This window comes from Merops nubicus, unplaced genomic scaffold (assembly GCF_000691845.1).
Source record: "Merops nubicus isolate BGI_N331 unplaced genomic scaffold, ASM69184v1 scaffold17403, whole genome shotgun sequence".
NCBI classification, from domain to species: Eukaryota; Metazoa; Chordata; class Aves; order Coraciiformes; family Meropidae; genus Merops; species Merops nubicus.
This window is the reverse complement of record NW_008598469.1, coordinates 1-26,347: the sequence shown is the minus strand read 5'-3', so window position 1 is coordinate 26,347 and position 26,347 is coordinate 1. Positions and strand designations below refer to the sequence as shown.

Here is a 26,347-nt window from a genome sequence, read left to right as displayed (position 1 = left end):
TTCAATTTTTGAGCATTTGTCTTGTATCACAACACTCTGCACATCGCCATGATGTGAAAGACATGTTTGTTGTGTCAGTCTTCTTAACACAAGTGGAACGTAATGCAGGCTCATCATACTTGTGAAGTGAGTAAAGGGTGTTTGAGGACAGGCTGACTAATGTTTGTAAAGCCTGCCTCTGGCTTACCTGGAAGGTGTGCACATGCAGCTCTTCTTGAACAAAGCCTACGAATGAAATCTCAGGTATAGAGGTCAGGTTTGTCTTTTGAAGTCTGGGAAACAAAAGAAGATAGATACTAATGAGTGCTGCTCTAATTTTGTTTGTTTTTTTTTTTTTCATGAAAACTTTTTTTCAGGTAATGTAAGCACTTCAGTTGCCTACGAGAGAGGAAGCAGGCATGTCGGCTCTTTGTCCACCACCATCTCCTGCTGTTGCTAAAACAGAGATCTCCTTGAATGGCGAGTCACCTTTACTAGCTGCCACTTTTGCTTACTGGGACAATATTCTTGGCCCTCGAGTGCGGCATATCTGGGCCCCAAAGACTGAACAGGTGCTTCTCAGTGATGGTGAAATAACTTTTCTTGCTAACCACACCCTGAATGGAGAAATACTTAGGAATGCAGAAAGCGGTGCCATAGATGTGAAATTCTTCGTGTTGGCAGAAAAGAGGGTAATCATCGTGTCGTTAATCTTTGATGGAAACTGGAATGGAGACAGAAGCACATACGGACTGTCAATTATACTTCCACAAAGTGAACTTAGTTTCTACCTGCCACTACACAGAGTGTGCGTGGATAGGTTAACACATATTATAAGGAAAGGAAGAATATGGATGCATAAGGTAGGTTTATTGTTCATTACTAAAAACAGTTGTCCAAGTTGTCTTAAGCAAAAGCAATAATTAATATTCTGTGGTACATGTTGCATAGCAATCCAGACACAAAAATTCAGAGGAGGCTGACCTTTCTATAAATACATAGTTTTGAAGGTTAAAAGTTATCAATATATCAACAAATTCTTCAAAGGTGAGTTTTTTAACCACACAGTTTATCCTGGTGATATATAAGCTATACGAGGCTATCTAATTAAATTAGGTATCCTGTACAGTTTTTCATCCCTCTGAATTTGATATATAATAGGTGCTTTTAACTGTGTTAATTAGTATATTTAAGCTAGATAGAATTGTAAATTTACTGTTTCAAATCATTGGTTTCACTGTTGAGATCCAGAAAAGGGAACTGATGTAATTAACGTTGTCACTGTTGTTAGTTTTATTTTTTGAATTATGTCAATGAGCAGTTTGGCAGGTGTTAAATTGTGTAAAACTAATGGGAGAACCATGAAAATACATCTAGTAAAGTCCAAATACTTCTGCTTTTGGAACTGAGAGATGAAAAGCATGCTAGATTTTTCTGAAGAATTGCAACTCTTACTTTTGGGTAGTTTATGCATAAATCTTAGCAAGTTAAAATTGTTACATATTTTTGTTTAAACAACATTCTAATAATAAAAAGCAAAAATCAATCTGTTGTCTTCATGAAGTACAAGATGTCTTAGAGCAGTAGCTTGTATGTCAGCTGTGATATGTATAGTGATGTATGTTTGTTGAAAGTTTTTGTTCCTCTTCTCTTTGGAGACCTCTGGTCAACTTAATTTAAGTGCTCTTATTTGAACTAATTCATATTCCAGAAACAATAACCTGATGTTATTTGTTGTGGTGGTGTTTTTTTCATTTTCCCATTGATTTTTGCTGTATTGTCTGATTATGGCTGACGGTGTTTTCCATCACATTGGCTCTTGATACTTCTAGGGTGTGTTTTTCAGAGGAAGGATAGGACATGAAGTTTATTTTCAGTATAGTAGAAATACAAATATTTCATTCCTAATCTGGTCTTCTAAAAGCCTGCTGGATGTTAGTGCTTGTGATGTAAGTAAATGCTGTCTCACGTTCTTGGTTACGTTGCTTCACTGTCATTTGCTGCCTTCTGAGCTGACTTTTAACATGAGTGGTCACATAAGTGTTTTCCATAGTTCTTCAGTATAGTACATCTCCTCTTTTTTTGGACATTGATCCATACCAGTATGCTTCTACAGTTGAAGTGGCCTTCAGCTGGCATTGAGAATGACAAATATTTTTTTTTTCTACTAGCTTCCTCAGAAATTTGTCATTAAGTTCTTTTTTTTTTAGATGGTCTTTAAGCACATAAGTCAGCTGGTTTAGCTGAGACTGTGATACTTTCTGAAATAGACATTTATTGTCTTTTTTCCTTTTTTGAAGATCAAAGATCTCTGCATATATCTGCAGTTCTGCGTTGCCTAGAAGAGAGAAAAATGCTTTGAAAATGTAGATTAAAATTTAAGCATGAGTTGCAGAATGATAATGCTGAATTAAAGCAGGCTCATTTTGTAGTTTACTTTTTGAGGCAGTTCAGCAACTACAGCTATAACAGAAGAAAAAATGTTGAAGTCATATCTGGAAGGAACTGTGTATCCGTTCTGGTCTTTATAATGGTTGTGGTTATCAGCTCTCATGAGTTCTGTGTGGAGCTGGACAACACTTCCAGCTAGACATTTGGAGAGAAGAAAACTGAACTCAAGGACTAGGAGAAACATGGAAGCTTTCAGAATGAGAAAGACAGAGAAGCAACTCCAAGCAAGTTGTCTGTATGGGTTTAGAAACCCCTTTATCTACTTCAATTTTATGTTCCGTTGTTTGTCTAATAATGCTGAGCAGTTATATTTCTGAAAAGAAGAGGCTTACATCATTTGTTCAGCCCTACCTCTGTGAAGACTGTTTTTAAAGCAAAGGATCTTCATGATCAAGGATGTCAGCCTTACTGACTCAGAACTCAAGGGTGGAGGTGCCCTGAAGCAATCTGCCTGGTTCCAGTACTGTTTTTCACAGATGCTGCTTCTGGATGGTTGAACGAGTTGTATTATTGTTATAGGGATGTTGATTGTTCCCTATTCATCTGCTCGAAAAAAAGTTATGTAAACACTTTTCCTGCTTGAAGTTGATGAACTTTGAGTAATTCAGTCACAGGAAACTAATGACTAACCAATAAAAATGGAATAACCTGTCAGCAGCTAGCAAAAGATATCATTAATTCTCACAGCATCTTCCTGTTTTTGCATACTGTATTGAGTGCTCCAGTGATTAATGGTGGATTCTCTTTGTGAATAATAACTTGATTCTCTTGTAAGTTGCATTTTGAATGCAGTTTGCTACTTATCTGCTGATGAGCCTGTTTTGATAACTTTGTCCAGTTTCTTTTACGTCATGTTTTGTGTATTTTGAGGCTTCGTGTCTCCTGTACTTGGTTATAAAACAATGTTTTGAAGACTTGTCAGTGTCTCAACATGTGGGGAAAAAAAAGTCCTGTTTTTCCCCGAACAAGTAATTTCTTTCATTCTGGAGATCTCATTTTAATCTTGCTGCATCAGGAACCATCAGTCTGTACCTCATCCATCTGAAAATAAAAATCCATACATAAAGTGGAATTCTGCATCATAATCTGATCATTTGGCATTTTCTTGACCTGTAATGAAGAAGCCTAATGTTTTGTCATTGTCATCACACCCTCCCTTTCCTTCTACTCCAAACGTGAGAGGTAGGGGGCAGAGGAGAGAGCATTGACCTGTTTAAAATGATGTCACGTCCTGCTAATGTCAGCTCTTTAAAAGGAAAAAAGACTTGAACATCAAAATCTGAATCTAAGAAGTGTGACTTCTCAGGGAAGAAGCTGTATGATTTCACTGTTGTGTGCATACATATATAAACAAATACCAGAGCATTTATATGTAACTGCTTCTCTTGCTCAGGAGAGGCAAGAACATTTCCAGAAGATTGTCTTGGAAGGCACGGAGAGAATGGAGGACCAGGTAAGAGCCATCTGATGCATATGGCAGAACATCACAAAACTATTTGACTGCAGCTGGTGACTGTAAAAGTTGGTGCTGCTGCTTATTTTGGGGATCCAGGAAGACACTTTGGAAAGGCTGATGACCTGCCACACACAGGAGGCAAAGTTTCTGAAGATAGGAGAACGGAAGCTGTGCACAAGCTGAAGGAAAGTGCATCTCATCATTGTATGGGTAAAGTGGAAATCTGTGAAGAATATTACCTTTCAGAAAAGGAAAGTCATTTAATTGGTCTTGAAGCTCTGTAAAGGTAGTATCTTCCATAGATTCATGCTCACCTCCTGTCAGGGATGGTGTTTCACTAGGTCGTTACCTTTGCGAGTTGCAGAGATGTACGAAGTGTGTCGCATTGAAATGTGATTGGAAACCCAATGGAGAACGCTGTGAAAGAGTTTGATCTCTGAAACTGTAAATACAAAGTTGTGGCTTCTGTTCCTTGTGGTAGATAAATCAGATGAGTAATTTTGTTATGTTAATAACTAATATGCCTCGTTTTGGTTTCCTGTCATTGTTAAAACGTCAGACTTAGATCTAAAATGCATAACAGTAATTGTGTATCATATGGTATGATCAAAGTATCTCTCTCCAAATACTGCTTGTCTAGGCCTATCAAACTGATTATGAAAATTAGGGTAGAACCATGGAAATATATTTTAGACATGATGTTGAGAAGCAAAATGTGTGTTTCCTGTTCATAATTATTGATGAGCAAAGCCCAAGATGTGTATGCATCAATTTCTACACATACCACTTCCAAGCAATAGGAGGGTAAAGAAGTTTCGCATCTCATATTAAAAGTTCATGTTAGTAGTAACTTCTAATGCTGCACTATGTGCTTTTACTTCAAGCATTTTACTTATTGCACAGGGCCAGAGCATCATTCCAATGCTGACAGGAGAAGTCATTCCTGTAATGGAACTCCTTTCATCAATGAAATCACACAGTGTTCCAGAAGAAATAGATGTAAGTTCTTGTGTTGTTTGCTTTATGAATTAAGAAAAAAAAAAAAAAAGGTGGCTTGGGCACACTGCTTTGATGTTTTCCTTGGCAGACAAAACCCCACAGTTGTCATAAATTCTTGTGTGATTTGGTTGTTTCACACCGAGTTCTCTGAAGTGGAGTTGGGAATGGTTTAACCCAACTGTGCTAGCTCAGTAAATGTAACAGTGCTAGCAGTCATTTTTATGGTCAGCACTTGGCAAACTTAACTGTGTAGGATGATACCATTTTTAAAAGTGGAGCAGAAAGGCTATTTGGTGCAAACCAATGTGAATGGGGAGGTAAGTTATTTTGATGTTGATACCTGTTTCAGTATGATTTATTCTCACAGAAAAAGTCGAAGTGATCTCACATGCACTAATTTAAAGTATTATGGGCAAGGTTATAGGGAAAAAAAATACTGTGAGGCATATGACTTGTGACCGATGAAAAACATTTAATAATCGAGTGACCTAATTTTCAGAATGCTTTGGCTGAAGTCAGAAGAACTTTTTAAGGTGCTTTTTTGAATAGCTTTACAACTTAGCTTAAATAGTTCCAAAACCATTCCCACCAATCATTAAAAGTAAAAATGAATTAATTGGAAGGTGTTGCAGATCCTTGCCTAACCTTTGTTTGTATTTACTTGTATTTCAGATAAGTGACACAGTGCTAAACGATGACGACATCGGTGATAGTTGCCATGAAGGCTTTCTCCTCAAGTATGCATTTCAGTTTTGATTTGTGCTGTAGTAAAACCATTAAAACTTATGTGTGTTTGCATATATGTATATATACATACGTATGTGCATGTGAACTTGTATTAGATCAGTTTTCTCCACAGGAGGGTGGAAGTTGTTATGTACTTGGCTTTTTGAGATTTTTGTCTATAAAATGCTTTAGAAGTTGAGATCTTTTTAGAAGAATGGCTCCAGGCTAATAGCCACATCTCTATAGACTGTATTGCCAGAGTCATTTGCTTTATAATAGAATTCCTATCAAATATAATTTTTTCTTTGATACTTGCATTTCATTTTATGAGGATATAAGTAAAAGTCTTAAATTTTTAAGAAATACCAAAAACAATGGGTTCTGATTACTGCATAAACTACGAATAAGAGTCATTAATGGTATGGCATATGGAATAGTTGCATTTGAGAGCAAGTTGATCTCTTCCTGTGGGAAAGCCTGTGATAGATTTCAGTGTTCTTTTACCCTTCAGAACATTGCCGGTGTAACTGCATTGATTCATGTAGTGCTTAATGCCATCTATTTATGCAGCATCACATACAGCTTCAGTGCTACAAAAATTTATATGTTAAATTAACTAATTTTTCACAATAATGTAGTATTTAGTTCCATAGAGAATTTGGGAAATAATGAATAATGAATATCAAGGAATGGATTATTCTGAACAGCTAGAGCAGTTGAACCTACAATGATGAGCTATTGTCATACCAGATGGGGTTTTATTCGGCAGGTACTGTAGGGTGTCACTTACCTCTTGTTGCTACTTCTTCTCCTTGAAATTTTGTCCTGAAAAGAAAGCAGTAAGTTGGCCATTTGTGTGAAAAGTCCAGATACCTGCATTTTAGCTTATCTGCAAAGCTTATTAGCTCATCTAGGTTCAAATTTCAAGTCTTAAGTATAGTGTGGTATGGATTTGTACACGTTGACTCAGTGAAAATTGGATTAAACTAAACAAACTACCATATCAGCAACACCACCCTCTAAAATAAATGGTCATGCTTTCTTAATAATTTCTAAATGAAACTGAACATGTACTTCTGTGCCCAAGGAAGAATTTGTAAGTATTCAGATGGTCCTAAATTTAACTCTTAAAATATTATTGATAAGTTAAGTAGTAGCAGGTCCACTATAAAGTCCACCTGTAGAATTTCAGAGCCTGAGTGTAGCTATTATAGCCCTTATCAGTTAGAGAGGTGTTTATCAGAACCAGTTAATCACAAGTCATCCTTCAGTAAGATAGCATATATGTACTTCTATATATTCACAGATACTGGAGGAAAAAAATTTAATAATATCTAGTATTTTCTAGAGTATCTAGAATTTCTAGATGAGACTTTTTGAAGCTGTGGGGACAGCTCTTGGTTTGAGAAAGTTCAGAGGGAAAGGGAGAATGAGTGTAAGAAAACTGGGCAGAAGTTTCTTAAAGAAACAGATCTGTGCTGCTTGCAACTCAGAAGACAAGAACACTCAACTTCCAGGATGCCTGTGTGGATTCTGAGGGTCTAGAGCTTGTGATGTGCTCTTGCCCATGCAATTACCAAGAGTAGTTACCTGCCAGGTCTCCCAGAACTGGCTTCTGATCCAGTTTCATAAAATGAGGACAACCATGGAATAGAACTTCTGTCAAGATGCTTTCAAATGCTTTATTATTAATATACCTTCTCTTACTTTAGATTAAATATTTTATACAGATTCTGTACTACACTCAGATGGTAGCAGTAGACAGTTTTTGCTTGCTCTGCAGCTGGTATCTGGAAGTTCTGAGTAGCAGACTTTTTGTTAATCGAAACAAAAATGTAGATACTGTTGAACTTTTGGGTATCAGCAGAATCCTACATGGCTGCCTGAGGTCCTGTGAGTATGGCCCTATAGGTATGGGCCTATATTTACCCTAGAAACACTTCATTCCTGCGAAGATGGTAATTGTTTTTCTTGAAAAGTCTGATTAAATTTATTAACCTATGGGTTTTTTTTATTTACAGTGCAATTAGTTCACACCTACAGACCTGTGGTTGTTCTGTAGTTGTTGGAAGCAGTGCAGAAAAAGTTAATAAGGTAATTCATTTTCTAATAAACCAAACTTAGATGCTGATTATTAGAAGTGTTAGTGTGTTATTTGGGAAAAAATGTTGTCTGTAAACATACTTGAGATCGAAAAAGGAGAGAATATAGTTGATGGGTTACCTGATTTCAGCTGATTGGTCTAGCTGTTGATAGCTCTACCTGAAAATTCCCTTATCGGTTATATTCAGGCAATTATAGGAAAAAATTTCATTGATACTGTATAGAAACAAGTAGTAAATCAGTCTGAACTATTAAAATTATGCTCCTTAGCTAAAACAAACAACTTGAAGAGATCTGAACTGACCAGTTTGACTACGTTAACAGGCATTGTCTGTATACTCTTAAGAAATTAGTATGCATAATCTCTCCTATGCAGGAGAATGAATGTACTTCTGCATGGTGAACTGTGTTTCACAGAACCTCAGAGCTGTTGGGCCTGTGGTCACACACAGGTTGAAACACACACGTTTACTAGGACCTTAAGCCATTCTAGCAGTTACATTTTTTTCTTCATAGCTGTGCTTGTGTTGACTTCATCTTCAGTCTGTTTAAAACATACTTGGTAAATAAAGGTACAGATTAGGAGGTAGACCTTAAATTACATTTGACTCAGCTTCCCAGAAGAACCGGAAAAAGACAAAGTACAGATATAAACCCCCTAAAATGAGTCCTGTAACAATAGAACACTCAGTGTATTGTGCTTGACAGAGTACATCAGTAGGAATGATGTTTAGGAGCTTTCAGGTCTAGAAACAATGAACAGCATTAGCTGTACCTCTTAATGCAGAAGAGTATATGTACGTCATTATGGTCTGTTTGGGAGGAAGGAGGCTTGGGAGCTTCTGAACGATAAAATAATTACATTTTTGTGGTAGACATTATTTTTGCCACACTGTTATTAATTTTACCTCTCTTTTAAGCTTGTTACAAACTACTTAATTTGAACCACTACGAAACTGTCACCTGTACTGCTTTTTCTCTAATATTTTAGTGTAAATTGAGAGTTTATTGATGCTTATTTTAAGCTTACTTGCTATGTGAAGGAAAAATCAAATTAGGATGTTTTCTTTATTCAGAATTCTCCAAGTACTTTTTTTGTACACAGTTTACAGTTTTTTGAGTATGCCAAAATGCTCATTTCAGATAAATTGAAAGTAACACCCAGAAGAGATACACTTATGTTTACTGTCCCTTAAAATATTTCCTAGGGCGTTTTATTTTAGCATACTGCAACGTACCAGCATTTTGTTCAGAGACATTTGTCTTTAATTAGGTTGTTGCTCCAGTCCTAATAAAAATGCTGAAGTTAGATTTCAGTTAGGAAATTCAGAGACAAATAATGAAGAAAATGTATTTCACTAAATCAGTTTCCTCTCTACATTCACAGCTGAGTCCTTTAATAATCATCTTTGATTCAGTACATCCCTGCAGCTGGTAATGAGAAAAAGGATTTCATAGCAGTGTGCAGTCCTAGAGCCTTCAGGGATTGGACACCACTGCACTCAAGTATACCAGTACTGCTGTACTCTGGGCCAAGCAGCAGCCATAGTCCCATTTCCTGGGACCTCAGTGAAGGTCCTACAGTGCTACAAGTAGAGAACCAGGATATTAAGATAACTTTGTTTTCTGATAGACAATGTTTTTGTATATTGAGCTTTTCTGCCTGATTATGGTTTTAATTGTGATGTACTAATAATTGAGCTCTGGTTTATTTTGTGTAACTGAAACCATCCTTCGAGGAAAAACAAATTTTACTTCTCAAAGTTGATGCCCTTTTTGATATATGTATGAGTGTATCTGTGTGTATTTCCTTGAGAGTGAAATGAAAATTAAGAACAGTGGGGCCTGCTGAATAAATTATATTTTAATTGTATACTGTACATATTATGTATTGTTTGTGAAAAGTATATTACTGCAGTGAAATTTAACAGTTGAATTTTAAAAAAAATTCAAGGAACCTTCACTAAACCTATGTTTTGAAGTAAGCTGTTCATGATGCTTTATAAAAATTGGAGGGAAGAGACACATTATTTCATGTATATTGGCAGTGATTTTAAAGCATCTCTGATCAAATGAAAAGTAAATGCTTATGCTGAAATTAAAAATTATCATGAGCAACAGGGGAACCAGAGAAAAGAGAATTCTCAGTTCTTAGCTGAAATCAGCTTATCACAATCAATAGGTATTGTTTCAGGGATGTAAGATTAGCACATGATTAAGTTAGAATAATAGAAGAAATGTTAAAGGCTTAAGAGGTTACTAAAAGCTGAAAGTTCGATTATGAGTATGTAAAATAATGTATTGATAAGCTAGACACTATAGAAAAAAAAAAAAAACAAAAACAAAACAAAACAAAACAGCATAAGAATGTCAGTCTTAAGATACATCCAAGGTATATACCATAAATTCTATGCAGGTTCCTATCAGCAGTAAGTTCTTTGTATCATGGTGCAACTGCTCTGAATTAATTGTTTTCTTAATGGTGTACTTTAGCTTTCTTTAAAGTAAAAAGTCACCCTTTTCATCTGGCTGATGTGGTGAAAGTCAGAAACTAGGCTGCCCTTGTTTTTGATAATAAATACATTGTGCAAGAACAGAGCCTTATCAAAAACTTTGCAGACACAGGTAGGACACCACAGGTTAAGACTGAAGATTTGCAGAATGGAATGAGCTTTTGTATTGAGAGATGATCACTTAAGAGTTGATTACTTTTAGCTGTTGGAGCAGGGGAGTTTGAAAACAGATAATGAAGTGCCTTTGTTGCTTTTAATGGAGAGTTTGGGGAAATTACTGAGGAAATAAGCATGGATACTTATTTAGGAAATTGACTGTGCCTGATTGGAGACAATAGCTGCTGTTTCAATATGGAATGAATAAAATAAGAGGCTTAAAAGGCTAGGAAAGTAATCACAGTAACTCATGTTTATGTAATAGGAGGAGGTGCCAGAGGGCAAAACTGATTTGTTCTACATAGTTAGCTAACAAACTTTGCCAAAAACAGTTGGATTTTTTCTTTCTTTGTCAAGTTGTTGGGGCAATATGGCTTACAGCTTATTAATTTAAGCCTGTCACTGTTCTGTGATCTTTCTCAAGTTTTGGCTTTTCTAAGATGCGTGATGAACTTCTTTGTTCATCATTTGAAATGCCTTGATATATTCTAGTCAGAAATTTCATTTGAAGATCAGTTTACCCCTTATACTTCCATGTTTTTAAGAATTGTTCTTTTTAATGCAGATTGTGAGAACATTGTGTCTGTTTCTTACCCCGTCAGAGCGGAAGTGTTCCAGGCTCTGTAGAAATGAGTCTTCTTTCAAATACGAGTCAGGACTTTTTGTTCAAGGTTTACTCAAAGTAAGTACGTTCAGGAGAGTTCTGTTCTTCTGCAATTCAAGTCTTCTGTGTATGTACGTGTGTGTGTATGATATGCACACACACACACACATGGGTGTTCAAAGAAATACATCATCTTCCCTCGATTCCTTTCTGATGCTATACCTTTTCTTGTAGCTATTTGCATGTTGACGTTTCAAGGAAGTCTTTTTTTCTGACACATCAGTTTCTTGAATATTGTGCAGAATTCTTCCTATACTCTGAGGTACAATAATAACGCACTTTTGCCCACCCGGGGCTAGAATCCAAAAAGCCATGCAGTTTTTGTGTTGGTACCAAACCCAAAGAAGAACAGCCCATCAGTCCTCCTGTTTCTGAGTATTTTAAAAGGGCTGTAGCAATGAGTGAAGGTGAATGTAAAAATAATGCTTCCTGCTTTAGTGAGCTGTCTGAACTTACCAGGTAAATATAATACTGTCATTTTAATAGGTTTACAAACCAAGTTATGCAATACTGTAATACAGTAATACAGGTTACCTCAGTACCTGTTTTCACTGTTACATTAAGGGAATCATCCAGTATGAAGGATGACTTTTGACTGGGCTACAACCGCCAATTTTCTCAAATAAAACATGTCTAAGCAAAGGGGATCTAAAATTTAGGTATGACGCTTTAATATTTTTTTGTTCCAGTATAGCTTTGTTGTTTGCTTTCCAAGTAACTAGAATTATTTTTTTTCACTAAAACAGGATGCAACAGGAAGCTTTGTGTTGCCCTTCCGCCAAGTAATGTATGCCCCGTATCCTACGACACACATAGATGTAGATGTCAATACAGTGAAGCAGATGCCCCCTTGTCATGAACACATCTACAACCAGCGTCGATACATGAGATCAGAGCTGACAGCATTTTGGAGAGCTAATTCAGATGAAGAAATGTCTCAAGATCGTGTTATTCACACAGATGAGAGTTTCACACCTGATTTGTATGTACTTCTCTCTGACACCTCTCAAAGTTACTTGATTTGGGACAAGAAAGTAAGAAGTATACGAGGCATTGTTGCTTTTAAGAAGCTCCCTCAGCTCTGGTAGTTGCATCTGTTTTGGAAGAGTTCACCTGTTCCTTCAGCAGTTTTGTTGCATCAGATGAGTCTGAAATTCATTCATAGTGGTACTTCTGACCATGTTATGTTAATTGTTTTGCCTGTTTTAATTAGGAGTATAACGGAGCAAAGTGTATTTGACAGGGCCCAGTGGCTTTCCTGGATTGGGTTACTATCTGGAAGTTTTGGATTAAAATCCTGCATTGGCTTGAAAAATAGCAGGGTTGTAATTCACTAAAACTTTAAAATCACTTTTAGTTTCTGCTATGTGCTATTGCCCTGCACAACTGTTGGATAGTTAGTGTCCCTTCCTAGAACTACCTCATGTTTGTTTGCTTTCTATCCTGTAGAAATGTCTTTCAAGATATCCTGCATCGAGATACATTAGTAAAAGCCTTCCTGGATCAGGTAATCATTGCTTTTTCAGAAGAAACAAGAGCTAAAGTTCTGTACTTTGAGCCCTAGTAACATTTATTTACATTAATAGATAATTTATTGGCTTCATAGCTCTTTTTCATACTAGTGCTATCATTCTTCCCTACATACCTAGAGAGAAAAATACTTCTGTTATTTGTAGTACTAGCATCGTACTGAAACATCTTCTTATGTATTAAAAACAATGCACATGCTCTGATGCAGTACTACAGTGTCTAAAAATATCTGAAAGTTAGAGTATTGAGAAAGCTACCTGACTGGGATTAATTTCACAGCATTTTAAAAAGGAAAATAATAGTTCTTCCAAACAACATCATAAAACAACTTAGTTTATTGCATATGAGCAGTTAGAAAACTGAGAAAGTTGATTATATCTGCAAACCTGGTGCTAATGTGCCCGCTTTGCTGTAATGAGGGATATGTTCCATGTGTATGCGATGGTTCTTTATAGTCCATATTCTTAAAGTGATTCTTGAATTTCTATGTCCGGTTAATTTTCTTGTATCATTTTTAACAGATCTTTCATCTGAAGCCTGGCTTGTCTCTACGGAGTACTTTCCTTGCACAGTTTCTCCTAGTCCTTCACAGAAAAGCCTTAACTTTAATAAAATACATAGAAGATGACACGTAAGTGAACAGATAATACCAAGCAAGCTTTGCGAAATTTCCTCTGTTCTTTTTCACAACACCCTGTTTTATTTGCTTGCAGGCAAAGAGGAAAAAAACCTTTTAAATCTCTTCGTAGCTTAAAGACAGATCTTGACTTGACAGCAGAGGGCGATCTGAACATAGTGATGGCTTTGGCTGAGAAGATGAAGCCGGGTCTGCACTCCTTCATCTTCGGGAGGCCCTTCTACACTAGTGTGCAAGAACGTGATATGCTCATGACCTTCTGAAGCTCCCCGCTGCTGACGTGCACCGTTTGTTGCAGGGTTGTGTGCACTGTCAGTCTGACCACCACGCTTGTGACAATCATTGGCTGGGCTGAGGATGGAGCATTAGGAGCACAGTAACACTACAGTCTGTCCAAAGCAGGACATCAGTCTTGTTAGAGGGGATATCAGCTTAGCTAGGCAAACATGATTTTAATGAACCTGCCTCTTCTTTGCGCTTTAACAGTACGAGTGTTACCAGAGGTTACCAGAGGTTCCTTTGCCACATGGCCTTAGCAGATCAATTTGAACGTGTTTTGGTGTATGATAAAGGGAAGCATTTTAATTTTCTTTTCCCAGACACTTCCTTCAGGTGTGTGTCAGTTTTTCTCCATTCTGCTGTGTCAGTATTTTTAGTGTTTTCACAGAAAACAATACATACGTCCTCTTTAATCATGGAGGTTACACAATAGGGACCTTCCAAGAGTTTCAGAGAGGTTTTAAAAGCCATGTTTTTATGTATGTAGTTCAAATCTGAAATATGTCTTCCCTCCTCTCCCTTTTTAACACTACTGGCTCCTTCATTTAGAGCATTTAAAGGTGTTTCAGATTTTTAATGTCCTACAAAGTACTGTTCTTGTGTGCAAATCGTTCACTACTGGCAGCCTAAATAGCAGCAATCTGCATGTGGGAACTGGGTTATTATTTAAGCAGCTTTGTGCATGTAAGTGCCAACCAGGGTACTTTGTCACAGATTTTTGGGCCGTCCTGCAGCGAAGTGTTCAGTGGCCTGTCATAATTTAGCTCTTTCAAAAACAGAAAACATGCCATTCAGCAATAGCTGTCAGTCTTCCTGTCTGTAAACTGCTGCTAGTTTTTCCATTATCATTTAGAATAAGGTTCAGATTAAAGCATTAGACCTTCCCAAAGGACAGCGAAGTGATAGCCAAGCCAAGGTAAAACAGTAATTTTTTTTTTTTAACATTGCCATTAATCCATTTTGTAATCCTTACTTCACAGATGAACACAGCTATGAATTAATGTGATTAGCATTTTGCCAAGTGAATTCTAGTCAATAATCTTGTCAGTCTTCCTACTACATCTTATTACATCTCCAACTCTTTGCTTTCCTTGAAGATAAAAGTATATTTTTTGGTTTTATGCCTCCACCTTTATTTCTCAGTAGCATGTACAGCAGGATGGTGTCAGGTTAATCCAGACTCATTTTTTTTGAGTTTTGACATGTTTAGGTTTTTTTTAATTGAAATTGGTGGTACATCTGTACTGCATGTTGTTGTATTTGTGCTCTTTTTGGACAAACACAGGAATATATTTGTGTCATGTTTTAACGTAACCTCATAACTCAGTATTCATTGTAATGAATCAAGAGATGCAAGTTGTGATTGGAGAAGCCACAATTGCATTATTGCTTAAATTGTTTATAACACCCCTTGGCAAACGGATTTCTGCTTTGAAGATAGCTTTTTAGTGTCTCTTTCATGCAGTGAGGCATAAAAGTTAACAAAAATTATATTTGCAACTTTTTCTGACGTGCCCGATACTCGGATTTTAAAAGGAACACTGTTCTTTATGTCCAGAATTCCCTTAGATTTCCTGAAAGACAAAGATTCACAAATAAATGTTTAGAGTTTCTGAAAGACGTGTAACAGAGCCCTAGCTGCACGCCGTTTTTGTGAGTGAACATCGTCAGTGTTGCCTGGTTCAATAAGCAGTCACATCTTGTGGAGCTGGCTTTGTGCTGTACGTGTGTGTAGGACTTGCTGTGAGCTCAGTGCTTCCTCAGAGGAACTTGTCAGAATTAGGCTGACCTGAGTTACTTGTGCTGAGATTGGTTGTCTTCCTACCATTATTTCATCCTCCATTTTTAATCAACTGATCCATTAGAAAAAAGCCTGATTGTGCTGTTTTTACTCTCATGTTTTAGACTGTGAAAACAAAATGTAACAAACACTGCTTAAACTTCTAACGTAGAAGTTGTGTTGAAGTCTAGCTTTAAATGTGCTGCTGAAATTAATCACATCAGCTTGACCGGCATTGGAAACTTAATTTTGACACTACTAACAGGAAAGCTCAAGATGCTGTCACTTTTTAAAACTACTAAAAGCTGAGAACTTTCTCAGTCGCTAATTCTGTTGAACAGCTGTTACAAGTGCACTGTCAGAAGTACAGAATGTATAGTGAAGTAAGTTATTATATGCATCTGCATGTGTGGTAAATCTTGCTCAGGAAACAATGTATTCTAATAAAATCCATGCACAATTTTTGACCTCAATTGCTGCTGATTTTTTTTCATAGAATTTCTGTTCTGAATCTGATAGAACCATATTATATCCTTTCAAATAAAGAAGAAACCTGTCTCCTTCTCATTCAATTAAAAATTATGCTGAAGTGGTAAATCAGAATGTCATTAATAGAAAACTTTATTTTTCTTAATGATTCTGATTCCACAATTATAAACTAAGGTTGGAAAAGACCTTGAGGATCATCAGGTCCAACTGTCACCCAACACTACCATGATCATGAAACCATGTCCCCAAGTGCTACATCAACAATCTGCGTGAGGGGATTGAGTGCACCATCACTAAGTTTGCAGGTGATGCCAAACTGAGAGGGCGTGTGGACCTGCTTAAGGGTCAGGAGGCTCTGCAGAGGGATCTGGACAGGCTGAATCGATGGGCTGAGGTCAGGTGCACACGGTTCAATGAAGCCAGGTGCCGGGTCCTGCACTTGGGTCACAACAACCCCAGGCAAGGCTCCAAAAAGAGTGTCGGGAAAGCTGACAGGCAGAAAAGGACCTGAGGGTGTTGGTGGACAGCCAGCTGAACAGGAGCCAGCAGTGTGCCCAGGTGGCCAAGAAGGCCAATGGCCTCCTGGCCTGGACCAAAAACAGTATGGAAGTGATCATACCCCTAGACTCAGCACTGGTGAGGCCACAGCTGGAGTCCTGTGTCCAGTTTTGGGCACCACAGTATAAGAAAGACATTGAGGGGCTGGATCGGGTCCAGAGAAGAACAAACAGGCTGGTGAGGAGTCTGGGGAACATGTCCTATGAGGAGTGGCTGTGGGAACTGGGGTTGTTTAGTCTGGAGGAGAGGAGACTGAGAGAAGGCCTCATTGCTCACTGCAGCGAGCTGAAAGGAGGTTGTAGTGAGGTGTGCGTTCGGTCTCTTCTCCCAAGCAACTAGCAATAGGACAAGAAAAAAAGGGCTCGAGTTGCACCAGAGGTTTTCACTGGATATTAGGAAGAATTTCTTTACTGAAGGTGTGTTTGAGCACTGGAACAGGCTACCCAGGGAGGTGGTGGAGTGACCATCCCTGGAGATGTTCAAAAATATCTAGATGTGGCACTTGGGGAAATGTTTTAATGGTCATGGTAGTGTTGGGTGATGGTTGGACTTGATCTTAGAGGTCTTTTCCAACCTTAATGATTCTATGATTTGAAAAGGGAGAATTTTTAGTAGCGTGTTTTCCCTGATCTTGATTGCTAATCTTTGCATACCCATAAAAATAGCACAGAAAGACATCTGCTGGAATGTCTTATGTTTTAGGATTGCAGAGTCTATCTATCAGTATGTGTCATGGTTACAGGGGCTGGGACCAGTTTATCCTTCTGTGGGTAGAACCAAAACTGTATATTCTATACTCTCTCTGTCAGTGCTCATGGGCTGTTAAGAAAATCATGGGTAGCAGCTGCCCAGGACAGACCTCACACCCCAGGCTATAACAGATAAGGAAAGAGGTTCAAGGTCAGGGGAGATGTTAACACCTTCCCACCCAGCAGGAGGAGTCCTCCCTGTTCATGGGCCCATCCATGCCTCGCCCCATGACTCATACAGAACGCCCCCCCAGGAGCTATTTCTGTTTAATGGACCATCAAGGACCCACTGCATGACTCATAGACTGATATCAACCCACTGTGAGATGCTCCACCCAGGGGGAGGAGCCAAGTGCTCCCACCTGGATATAAACTGGGGTTCAGGACAGCACAGGGGGCCTTACCCACTGGATTTCCAGAGGACAAGAGCTACCAGATCTTTTTCTACGAGACCACTGTTTCATCTGGACTGCTACCACCACCCTAACTACAGAGTATCAGGTTGTATTCTGACTCTGTCTGTGGTTTTCCTTTGTATTATTGCTTTTATTTTATTTTTTTTTCTTATTAAATTGTATTTCTGACTTGGAGTCTCTCGCTGGTTTGTTTTCAAACCATTACAGTATGTCTTAATGAAAATTTTATTCTGGAGCAAGGTGGGTGTTCTGGTAATGTTCTTACCCCTGAGTGTGATACGCCAATACAGAGTCCCAGGACTTCTAGACTCCATTCTCCACTGAGGAAAGGTGTTAGAAAGATTTCTTTTCCTATCCTCTGTTGCCTAATCAGAGCCTACAAAGAATGTACTTTGTCCTCTTTCCAACAACAAAGAGGCATAAACCACATGCCTTAGTATGCAGAGTAGGTTTTTTTTTCACATAGATAGAACATGGTTGTGTCATTTAATCTATGTCATGGCACAGAGCTACAATCTTAACTGTTATATCTCCTTCTTGGGCAAAACCCCAAGGAAACTCCATGGCAAGGAATGTCAGCTTTGTTTACAAGGTTGTTCATGTGATACTTCAGTTAAAGGGACCAATTATCTTGCTTCTCAAAGCCGTGCTGTTCTTATGCAGTCCAGAAATTTCAAACACAAAAGACTTCATAAGTATGAAAAGAGGACACAATCCTGACGAGATCCATTGAATAAATTTTCCTTCAGTCTAGCTAAAATAATACAGCTACCCTGAAAGAACTACTAACCTTTGATTAGTGTAGGGCAGCTTTTCAAAGCAAAAGATCATTGGAAAGAGAAATTTCTACTTAAAAGAGCATGCAGTGGCAACTGTGATCTTTTTCTTCTTTTAGACATTCCTATCTTTATTGTCATGCAGGTGGTGGAGGTCCCTGACAACTGGAAAAAGGTCAAAACACAAATCTAAGGACCTGCAGATTGGCCAGTTCACTGAGGTACCTCAGAAAATCATGTCATGTGTCCTCTTGGAACACACGTCCTGACACATGAAGGAGAACGTGGTGGTGGGGAGCTCTCAGAATGGTTTGACCAAGAGTCAATAATGCTTCATCCATGTAATTTCTTTCTGTGATAAAATGACTGGATTTGTGCACATGTGGAAAACAGGATATCATGTAGACTGACTTTAGCAAGGCTTCCAGCACTCTCCCACAATGTCCTTATAGCCAAGCTGGATATTAGGGGGTGGGTGGGTGCCCCACCAGGGGAGAAAATACCTGGCTGGGCAGTTGGGCTGTGATCGTCACTGAGTCATATCTGCCTGGAGCCTGGTGCCCCATGGGGTCCCACAAGGTCTGCTTCAGGAACATGGTAGCTGGGGTCTAGCACATCTATTAAAATTAATTTTGTAGAAACATCTATCTGTAGCAAGGAAGCAAAGGCTTATAAGGGATAGAAATGTACACATATAAGCAAGGGTAATTAGATAAAATCACTTAAGATAGTTTTTGGCTGAGCATCAAAGAAAAAGCTTGATGCTGTGAAGCAGTGATACCTCAAAGGCAAATGACTGATGCTTCATCCCTAACCTGTATCTAATAATAAGCCAAAATGTTTGAAAATGTACAACAGCCAAGAGCTAATTTGAGAAATTTCAAGTTCAGTGCCAGCTTCTCTTCCATTTAGGAGATTGTCTCATTATAGTACAACAGAGTGTCTTTTCCAGCTTCAGTTAAGTATAACTAACAGTAACCAGACTTTTGGTTTTCAGTAGAATCAACATAAGAAATTACAGGTCAGAGAATAGTGAAATTTAGTACTGCAGCCTATGCATACTGAAATTCAACATTTCTGCCAAAATGTTCAAGTGGTGTAGCCAACTGATGAAACTGCAGTTTCAGCCTTCCGCACTCATCCATGGAGACACAAAGCAGTTTGTCCTTGCTGAGATTTCTGTCTGCCCCAGGCTGCCTTCTCACTGGAGATTAATCTCTCCTGCATCACTCTGTCTCCTGCTGGTGTTCCCTGCCCTGTCTCTGTGGCAATGGTAGTTCTGATAACCTAGATTCAGGAGGAAGGGCCTTCTGGCATTTGGGTTTTGGTGTTTTGGTGTTTTTAGTAGCCAAGGGCAGCTGCACAGACAAACCACACAGAACACAAAGGACCTGGACAATAAGTAATGACTAATTAACTTCATACCAGGTTTTGGCAGAGAACTGCGTACTGGCAGGCTGAGAAACATTTTGGTTTCAGTCCACTTTTAGAATTGTTACTGCCAAGGTCTGACACTTCCCCTTCATGTTGGACGCTCAAGAGATACCTGATGCAAACTGATTAACATGTTCAGTGATTAATGATCACACTAGAAGGAAACGGGTAGAACATCAAAATTCTTAGTAATCTGAGCAATCATATGTACCAGCTTATAATTACATAATGCAGAGTATTAATCTTGACTTTGAAACTGTTAATTATAGGTTTGAAGTCCAGTGAAACACATAAGCATATAATCACAGATTTCAATTCTGTTAGTGTGGAGATACCAATAGATTTCCTCCCACACCAAATCTGATGATTTGGGTTGTCCAAGGAGGGTCAGTGCAACACCCCAGGGGGCTGGGGCATCGTAACTCCTGTTGGCACCACTGGTCAGCATCACTGCTGTCTCCAGGCATTTGCACTCCTGCTGCTGGAGGTTCTGCCTTCATTTCTTCTCTGCCTGATTTCTTAACTTACTCACTATTTTTCTTATTTTAAGCCAATAGTTTTGCCATTCTTACTTCCCTTCCCCCCACCAAGCTCCTCTCAGCACTCCACACCTGATTGGTTTTCCCCATTGGTCCTACTTTTGCTGCATCGGCACCCAAATTTGGTATTTCTCATAGTGTCGCATCAGCAATATTTGGCATGTGTGGCTTTAGCAACAGTATAGCTCAGCATGAGTTTGTTTGCACCCCAGAGTTCCACTGCTGTTGTTCACTTCAGCCTAATTGGACTTCAGTTCCTACACACAATTAATTTACCTGGGCCTTCACTTCCCCGCTCGGCTCCTGTTTAGCACGAGCAGGTTCTTACCATACACACTGAATGTTTACACACCAGGGCAGCAGAGTAACTTGTTTTCACACTTGTGCTGTAGGCTGTTGCAGGTGTTCCATAGGATGTTGGCTGCTGTGTGGCCATTGTGCCTCAGTGGACCTCCAGTATGCCAACGCCCAGGGAGCTGTGAGCGCTAGAACGTGCAGGAAGCCAACTCAACAAAGCCCTGAGGCACTTTTTGGTGACAGGACCTCGAGGACGGGGAAACGGAGAGGCACTTGCCAGGCTCCTTACAGGGCACAGGAGCTTGGGCACAGCACCTCACAAAACAAGCTTGTCATCATGGTTGCACAGATCCGTCCAGGGATCCACGATGCTAGCGTGTCTTGACTGCACTGGATGTTTGGTTTCCTGTGACTCCATCAAATAAAGTCACTGTTTGATGCCAGCTGGTAGTTCCAAGCTGGCTCTGCAAAATGTGAATTGTACTTGAGACCCTTTCACTTTCTCTCAGGTTCTCTACAAAAAGGCAGCTATATTCCTGAATCTTTTTAAGGATAATTGTAGCCCACATGACTGTAGCATCTGTCTGAGCTGTATTTACAGCTGGTTTTATTTCTTTTTTTTATTTCAGGAAAACTTTCCACATCGATAGTAAACATACAAATAATATGTGGACTATGAAGATGTGACAAATACAATAAAGTGTTCCCACTCATCTTTCTGATAATGCAGTTAAGGGGAAAAAAATTTAATCATATCTAATAGACTGCATTAACTTTCAGAATGTCTTTTTTCAAACTAATCACCAGTCCCCATTCCCATCTTTGCATAGTTCAATAGATTTCTTTGTCCATTTGTGAACAAACCTACCACTCTGTCACATGTGAAATGTCTGTTTGTTTGACTGGTCTTATAGATGCAGTGACCACATGAGGTCTTTAATTAGTTCCAGAAAAGTGTCAGCATGTAAATGTGCTTATTACAGAGAGAAAGTAGCCAAATTTATAGGACTAGCTTTACACATTAGTGTCAGAGTATATCTAGGGTTGTTAATATAGATTTTTGCTAAGAGTGTGTACGCACAAAAAATTGTGGTGTACTTAAATGGATGTTTGAGTTGGTGGAGGCTGCATTAAATATCCCAGCATTTTATGTGTCTTTGTTATGCTTTCTCTGCTGGTAATTTTGAGAGTGCAAATTCACGAACAGAATGCCAGAGGTTCCTTCCATTTTGCTAAAGGCTTCTGGGCTTTAGTCCCCTTGTCTCTGTTAATTTCGATTTTTTTAAGGCTTAACAATGACACATATTACAAAAGAAATCCATTGAGATAGATGCTAAGATATGTGTGTGTTCGATTAAGCATGACCCTTCTACAAAGGATAGTATTTGGAAGCTGCAGCAATTTTGAGACAAACCCTGGGCAGCCAAGAGCTACCAGAGCGATGCTGAAGCCACAGGCTGCAATCAGAAGCAGCCCAACAGTAACAGTTTCGAAACAGATCTTCAGCCCCCTCTCTGCAAGCTGCAGGGCAGTCCCCACCCGTGCAAGGTGCTCCTGGTGGTCGCAGCTGTCTGCTGAGCTATCTGTACCTGCTCTTGGTTCTTCGCGAGACTATGAAATGACCTTAAAAAAAAAATTATACATACATGTATGTGCGTGTATACATATCTGCTGGAGTCTGGCACAGAGGAAGAGTTGTTTTGCAGGTGACTGAGCCCCAGCCCGAGTGTGGCTTACCCAAGGCAGAAGGGCAGGGCAGGAACCCAGACTGCCTCCCACCAGCCCGTTACTCAAATTCTGCCTTTTGGCGCTACAGCTTGGTGAGAGACAGACATTTTCCTGGGGGGGGATATATCCCCACGGCTTTGCTATAGTTTAAATGGGGAAGAATAAAGTATTTTTCACTTGAGGTCATTTGTGTGAACTCCAAAGAGCCTGGTTGTGCAGACACAGAAAACATTTTTGCGTTTAAACCCAAACAAGGCTACTTCTTTCCTGAAACATAAGCCAGTGTTATTTTGCTGTGCAATAAAAGATCAATTCTTTAGGCTGTCAAAAGGAGGCTTTTAGATAACTTGGGTAGCAGAGGTCACAAAGCCATCCTCTGGCCCACTCAGTGCACAGAGACCTCCTGTCTATCTGCAGGCAGCTGCTGGAAACAGCTTTGCTGCAGTCGGTGGAGCCTGTGGCCGAACCAATCAAGGAGCAGCCAGTGGGATTTCAAATGCTCTCTGTTTGCAAAGAGAATTCACAGAATATTTTGTGGAAGAAACTAGGAAAAACAGCACAATGACACAGCAAAAGTAAACTATGTGATTATGCTTGTGCTGAAAGAGCAGCATTTACTCCAGTGCAAACAAAGGATTTGGGTGGAAGGAGGAGGCCTTGGAGTAGTTAGGCAAGAAATTCTTCCCGAACTTTGCTTTCCCTGTTCTAGGAAAGTAAAAAACAACAGATCCATCCATGGCAGTAAGGAAAATTGAGCCAAAGCCTTCTTGGAAGGCAAGGATGAATAACAAAAGGGTGCTAGGGAAGGCAGAGCAACGAGAGACCATCAGTGGTGTTCTGGGGAGCCCACTGGTCAAGAGATGTAGAGAGAGACTAAGAATGTCAAGTTGTGTATGACAACCACAGCACTGAGATGAAAACTAGCAGATGCATTTACAGGACACAGAAGAGCTTTAGTGGGTGTGTGGTTACTCAAATGTGTGCCTGTTGTTTTGTTACATCATGTTAGGACTTGATGAAATGCTGTGGGGGTGGTTTCATAGAGCCAAATAATTGGGGCTGAGGATCTGAAGTCCATGCTGTAAACATTTCACTTTGGACAAGTTTTAGCTCCATCCCATACCCTCGTTGCTCACTAGCTGCTGGAATGCCTCTTCCCATTCATTTTAATGGGATGCAATTCATCTTCTGCAGTCCACTAGGTGAGCCAAACCACAGTGAGAAAAGCTGGATTATCAGATGAATGGTTGTAGGAGAGCATTCCTGATGTGAACTGAAACACTGCTGCAGATGTAGCCTCTGACCAGGCAGCTGTTCAAAAGTAATGGGCAGGAGTGTGCAGGTGAAAATAAAAATGAGGAAGGATAACAGAATGAAGAAAATGGGAAAATAAAAATGGGGAAAGGAAAGGGTTAATTTTCCGAGATGCTTGGAAAGAACAAGGGAAAGGAATACCAACAGGCCTCTGTGTTCAGAGGTAGCATGGCATGGGGCCGACACTAACCTGTTTCCAGACCTATGCCTCCTGCTAGAAAAAATGGTCTGGTTGTATTATAAATGTGTTCGAATTTTCAGCATTAAAAAAAAACCTGAATGGCAGAAACCAAATAAATATTCAAACAATTGTATTTATGTGCCTGTAGTTTTTTCCCCACGTCTGGTTTGGATTACCATACTTTTCTTTCTAGTGGTAGAAGACTGTTGAAATGTATTTTTCCAGTTCCTTCCTCATTCCTCCTCCTCTCTCCCAGCTAATTACTGAATATAGACAGCATTTTTATTTTAGCAGAAAATTCATGCAGAATGTATTTTAAAAAAAAAAAAAAGGCAGGCAGAAACATGCCTTAGCAAATATTTCTTTGTGTGCTTTATTAGAAGAAAAACATTTTGAACTACTGTAATATATCTAAATGCTTGTAAAGACATACAATTTGAACAGAGCCTATTGAAGTGGACTGTAAAACACCTATTGATATCAACCATGGTTGTGGAAAACCTTGGTATGTTTAAATTTTTTCACAAATTATTTGAAACAGTCCACAGAAAGGAACTGATCGTTGTAGGTTCCTGTGTTTCTCATGTAGCCTGATGCAATTCCACTTCCACTTGGTTTTACAGGGTTCTTCTCCAGGGGTTTCTTGTGCTGCAGCATCTCCATGTTTTCAAAGTCTGGCTTCTCATTACAAAACTCCTGCAGTACAGAGAAGCAAGGCATCTTGGAGCCATCTCACAGTTGCTTGTGGGCAAAAATTGTGAAATGCTGACTATTCTGCATGTAAAATCTTGCCAATGGCTGAAGAAAAATAAAGCCATTATTAAAACCAGCATTGTTTTTTTTCTCCAAAAAAGGCAAGACCAGTCTGGTTCTTCTACTGTTTGAGACCATGTCTATAAGGTTAAGCAGTGCAGACTTTGCTGACTTAAGGATGGACTTCAGAAGCAGCATATTTTTTATGTTTCAGGTTTGAAATCTACTTGACTCAGGGCAGAGTGGAGACTCTAGGTGAGAGGAAGAAGGAGAACCAAGGGCAAGATCTACATATTTCCACCATTCCTGAGGCAGGAGAGGGCAAAATGCCATCTACCACAGGCTGGAAGGTCGTTGCTTACATTGTGGCAGCATCTCAGGGTTTCAGTTTGGTGTGCTGAGCATATTTGAAAAAACAGCTCTGGTGACTGTAGAGCCATGTGGATAGTGTGGGGTTCAGACAGCTTTTTGGTGCTCTGGATTGTTAGCCTTAATTTTCTTGTTAAGAGACTGCTCTGATGAATACAAATGGCCCTACAGGCAGGCAGCTGCAGAAATAAAGTGACAGGGTTTATACCTCATTAATCAGTGTTAAGTGATTGTGGTAAGCCACCAGAAGCAAACTAAAGATGGTCCAGAACAGGAATTATTCAAGGCCTTTTCTGTTTTAATACTGCTTTGCTTTAATAATGAATTTCTGTGAAGGAGGTATTTTGTTTGCTCTTGAATTTTCTTGGGAGTGTATGATAACTGGTCCTAATAGTATTTTAGGATAAAGGGCAGCAGAAAAATCTCTTGAAAGTAGAAAATTTTAGTTAAAAAACAGCTGTTTTTTTCTTCCAAGTGCAGACATGTCCTGAAGTCAGTTTGAGCCAAGTCATGGCTTGTCAGCAAGAAAGCCAGGCTTTGCTCTGTAAGGCCTATCTACAGCACAGTATTTCATAGCCTTGGTGATGCAAACACGTCATCAATAATCAGCTAATGACAGGATTGTTCATTTGGACACCAGCAATGAAACCCTGTGATGTTTCCAATACAGCTGATCTTTATTCAGTTAGTGGGAGCAAAAAAAGACGACCCTATGTCCTTCCTTGTCCTTCTCCCTTGTAGTTAGGGCCCTCTGTATAAGCACAGAGCCTCGGTTGCTGCGCAGCAGAAGTGCTCACGCAGTCACTCTTGGGTCTGACTGATGTGACAGGACAAGTGTATTTCTGATGTCCAGCTTCTCTGCTCCTTTTTCCACCTTAGTGGTTTTCAAGGAGGGAGGGAAGAAGAAACATATGCAAAAGAGGAAGCAGAAGGCAAAGAAGAAAGTAAACAAGGCTTTTACCAATTACCTTCCCGGAAATCTGCCATATAACTAGTTTCATTACGGCACTCAGAAACTGTGAGATGAGAACCATGAGTCATTGTAACAGTTTTTGTAAAACAGTCACTAGTCAAAAAAAAACCAAAAACTTGCCTGTGAGCAAAAAGAAAATAAATATGACAGAATTCTGATTTTTTTTTTTTTTTTTTTTTTAGTGGTTCGGTTACCTGTATATGCAACTACAAAAATCAGAAAATCAGAAAAACAGTTCTTTGTAAAAGCTGTTTCAGTTGAGATTACTTTGTTTGCCCATCATTGTCTATAAAGCAAATGCTGAACTGTTAAAAGCTGTAATGGAAGTAACGTCTCCTAAGCTTTTTACTCATCCATTTCAAAGCTTGCACAGACATTTTTGGCACACTATGCTATTTGATTTTTTACAAGGATTCTCATGGCCCATAGAAGTAGCAGTCTCACTTGCTGAAAAGCCAAACTGACTAGGACAGGATAGGATGGAATGGAATGGAATGG

At 39.1% G+C, this 26,347-nt stretch overlaps 1 protein-coding gene across 1 annotated transcript; it reads left to right on the top strand.

The window, feature by feature from the left end:
• The first annotated feature begins 354 nt into the window (after nt 1–354).
• LOC103769823 (chromosome unknown open reading frame, human C9orf72) lies at nt 355–13,477 on the top strand. The gene is made up of 10 exons (XM_008937059.1): nt 355–842; nt 3,824–3,883; nt 4,790–4,885; nt 5,558–5,622; nt 7,633–7,705; nt 10,949–11,065; nt 11,794–12,029; nt 12,497–12,554; nt 13,099–13,208; nt 13,291–13,477. Exons 1-10 carry the CDS (start codon nt 399–401, stop codon nt 13,475–13,477), a joined length of 1,446 nt encoding a protein of 481 aa, XP_008935307.1. The 5' UTR covers nt 355–398.
• The last annotated feature ends 12,870 nt before the right edge of the window (nt 13,478–26,347 follow it).

What these genes read in the sequence shown, in the direction of transcription:
- LOC103769823 (XM_008937059.1), top strand. Translation starts at nt 399, where the DNA reads ATGTCGGCTCTTTGTCCACCACCATCTCCTGCTGTTGCTAAAACAGAG. An exon ending in CGGAGAGAATGGAGGACCAG is followed by an intron (nt 3,884 to 4,789) that starts GTAAGAGCCATC and finishes CTTATTGCACAG; the next exon opens with GGCCAGAGCATCATTCCAAT. An exon ending in CATGAAGGCTTTCTCCTCAA is followed by an intron (nt 5,623 to 7,632) that starts GTATGCATTTCA and finishes TTTTATTTACAG; the next exon opens with TGCAATTAGTTCACACCTAC.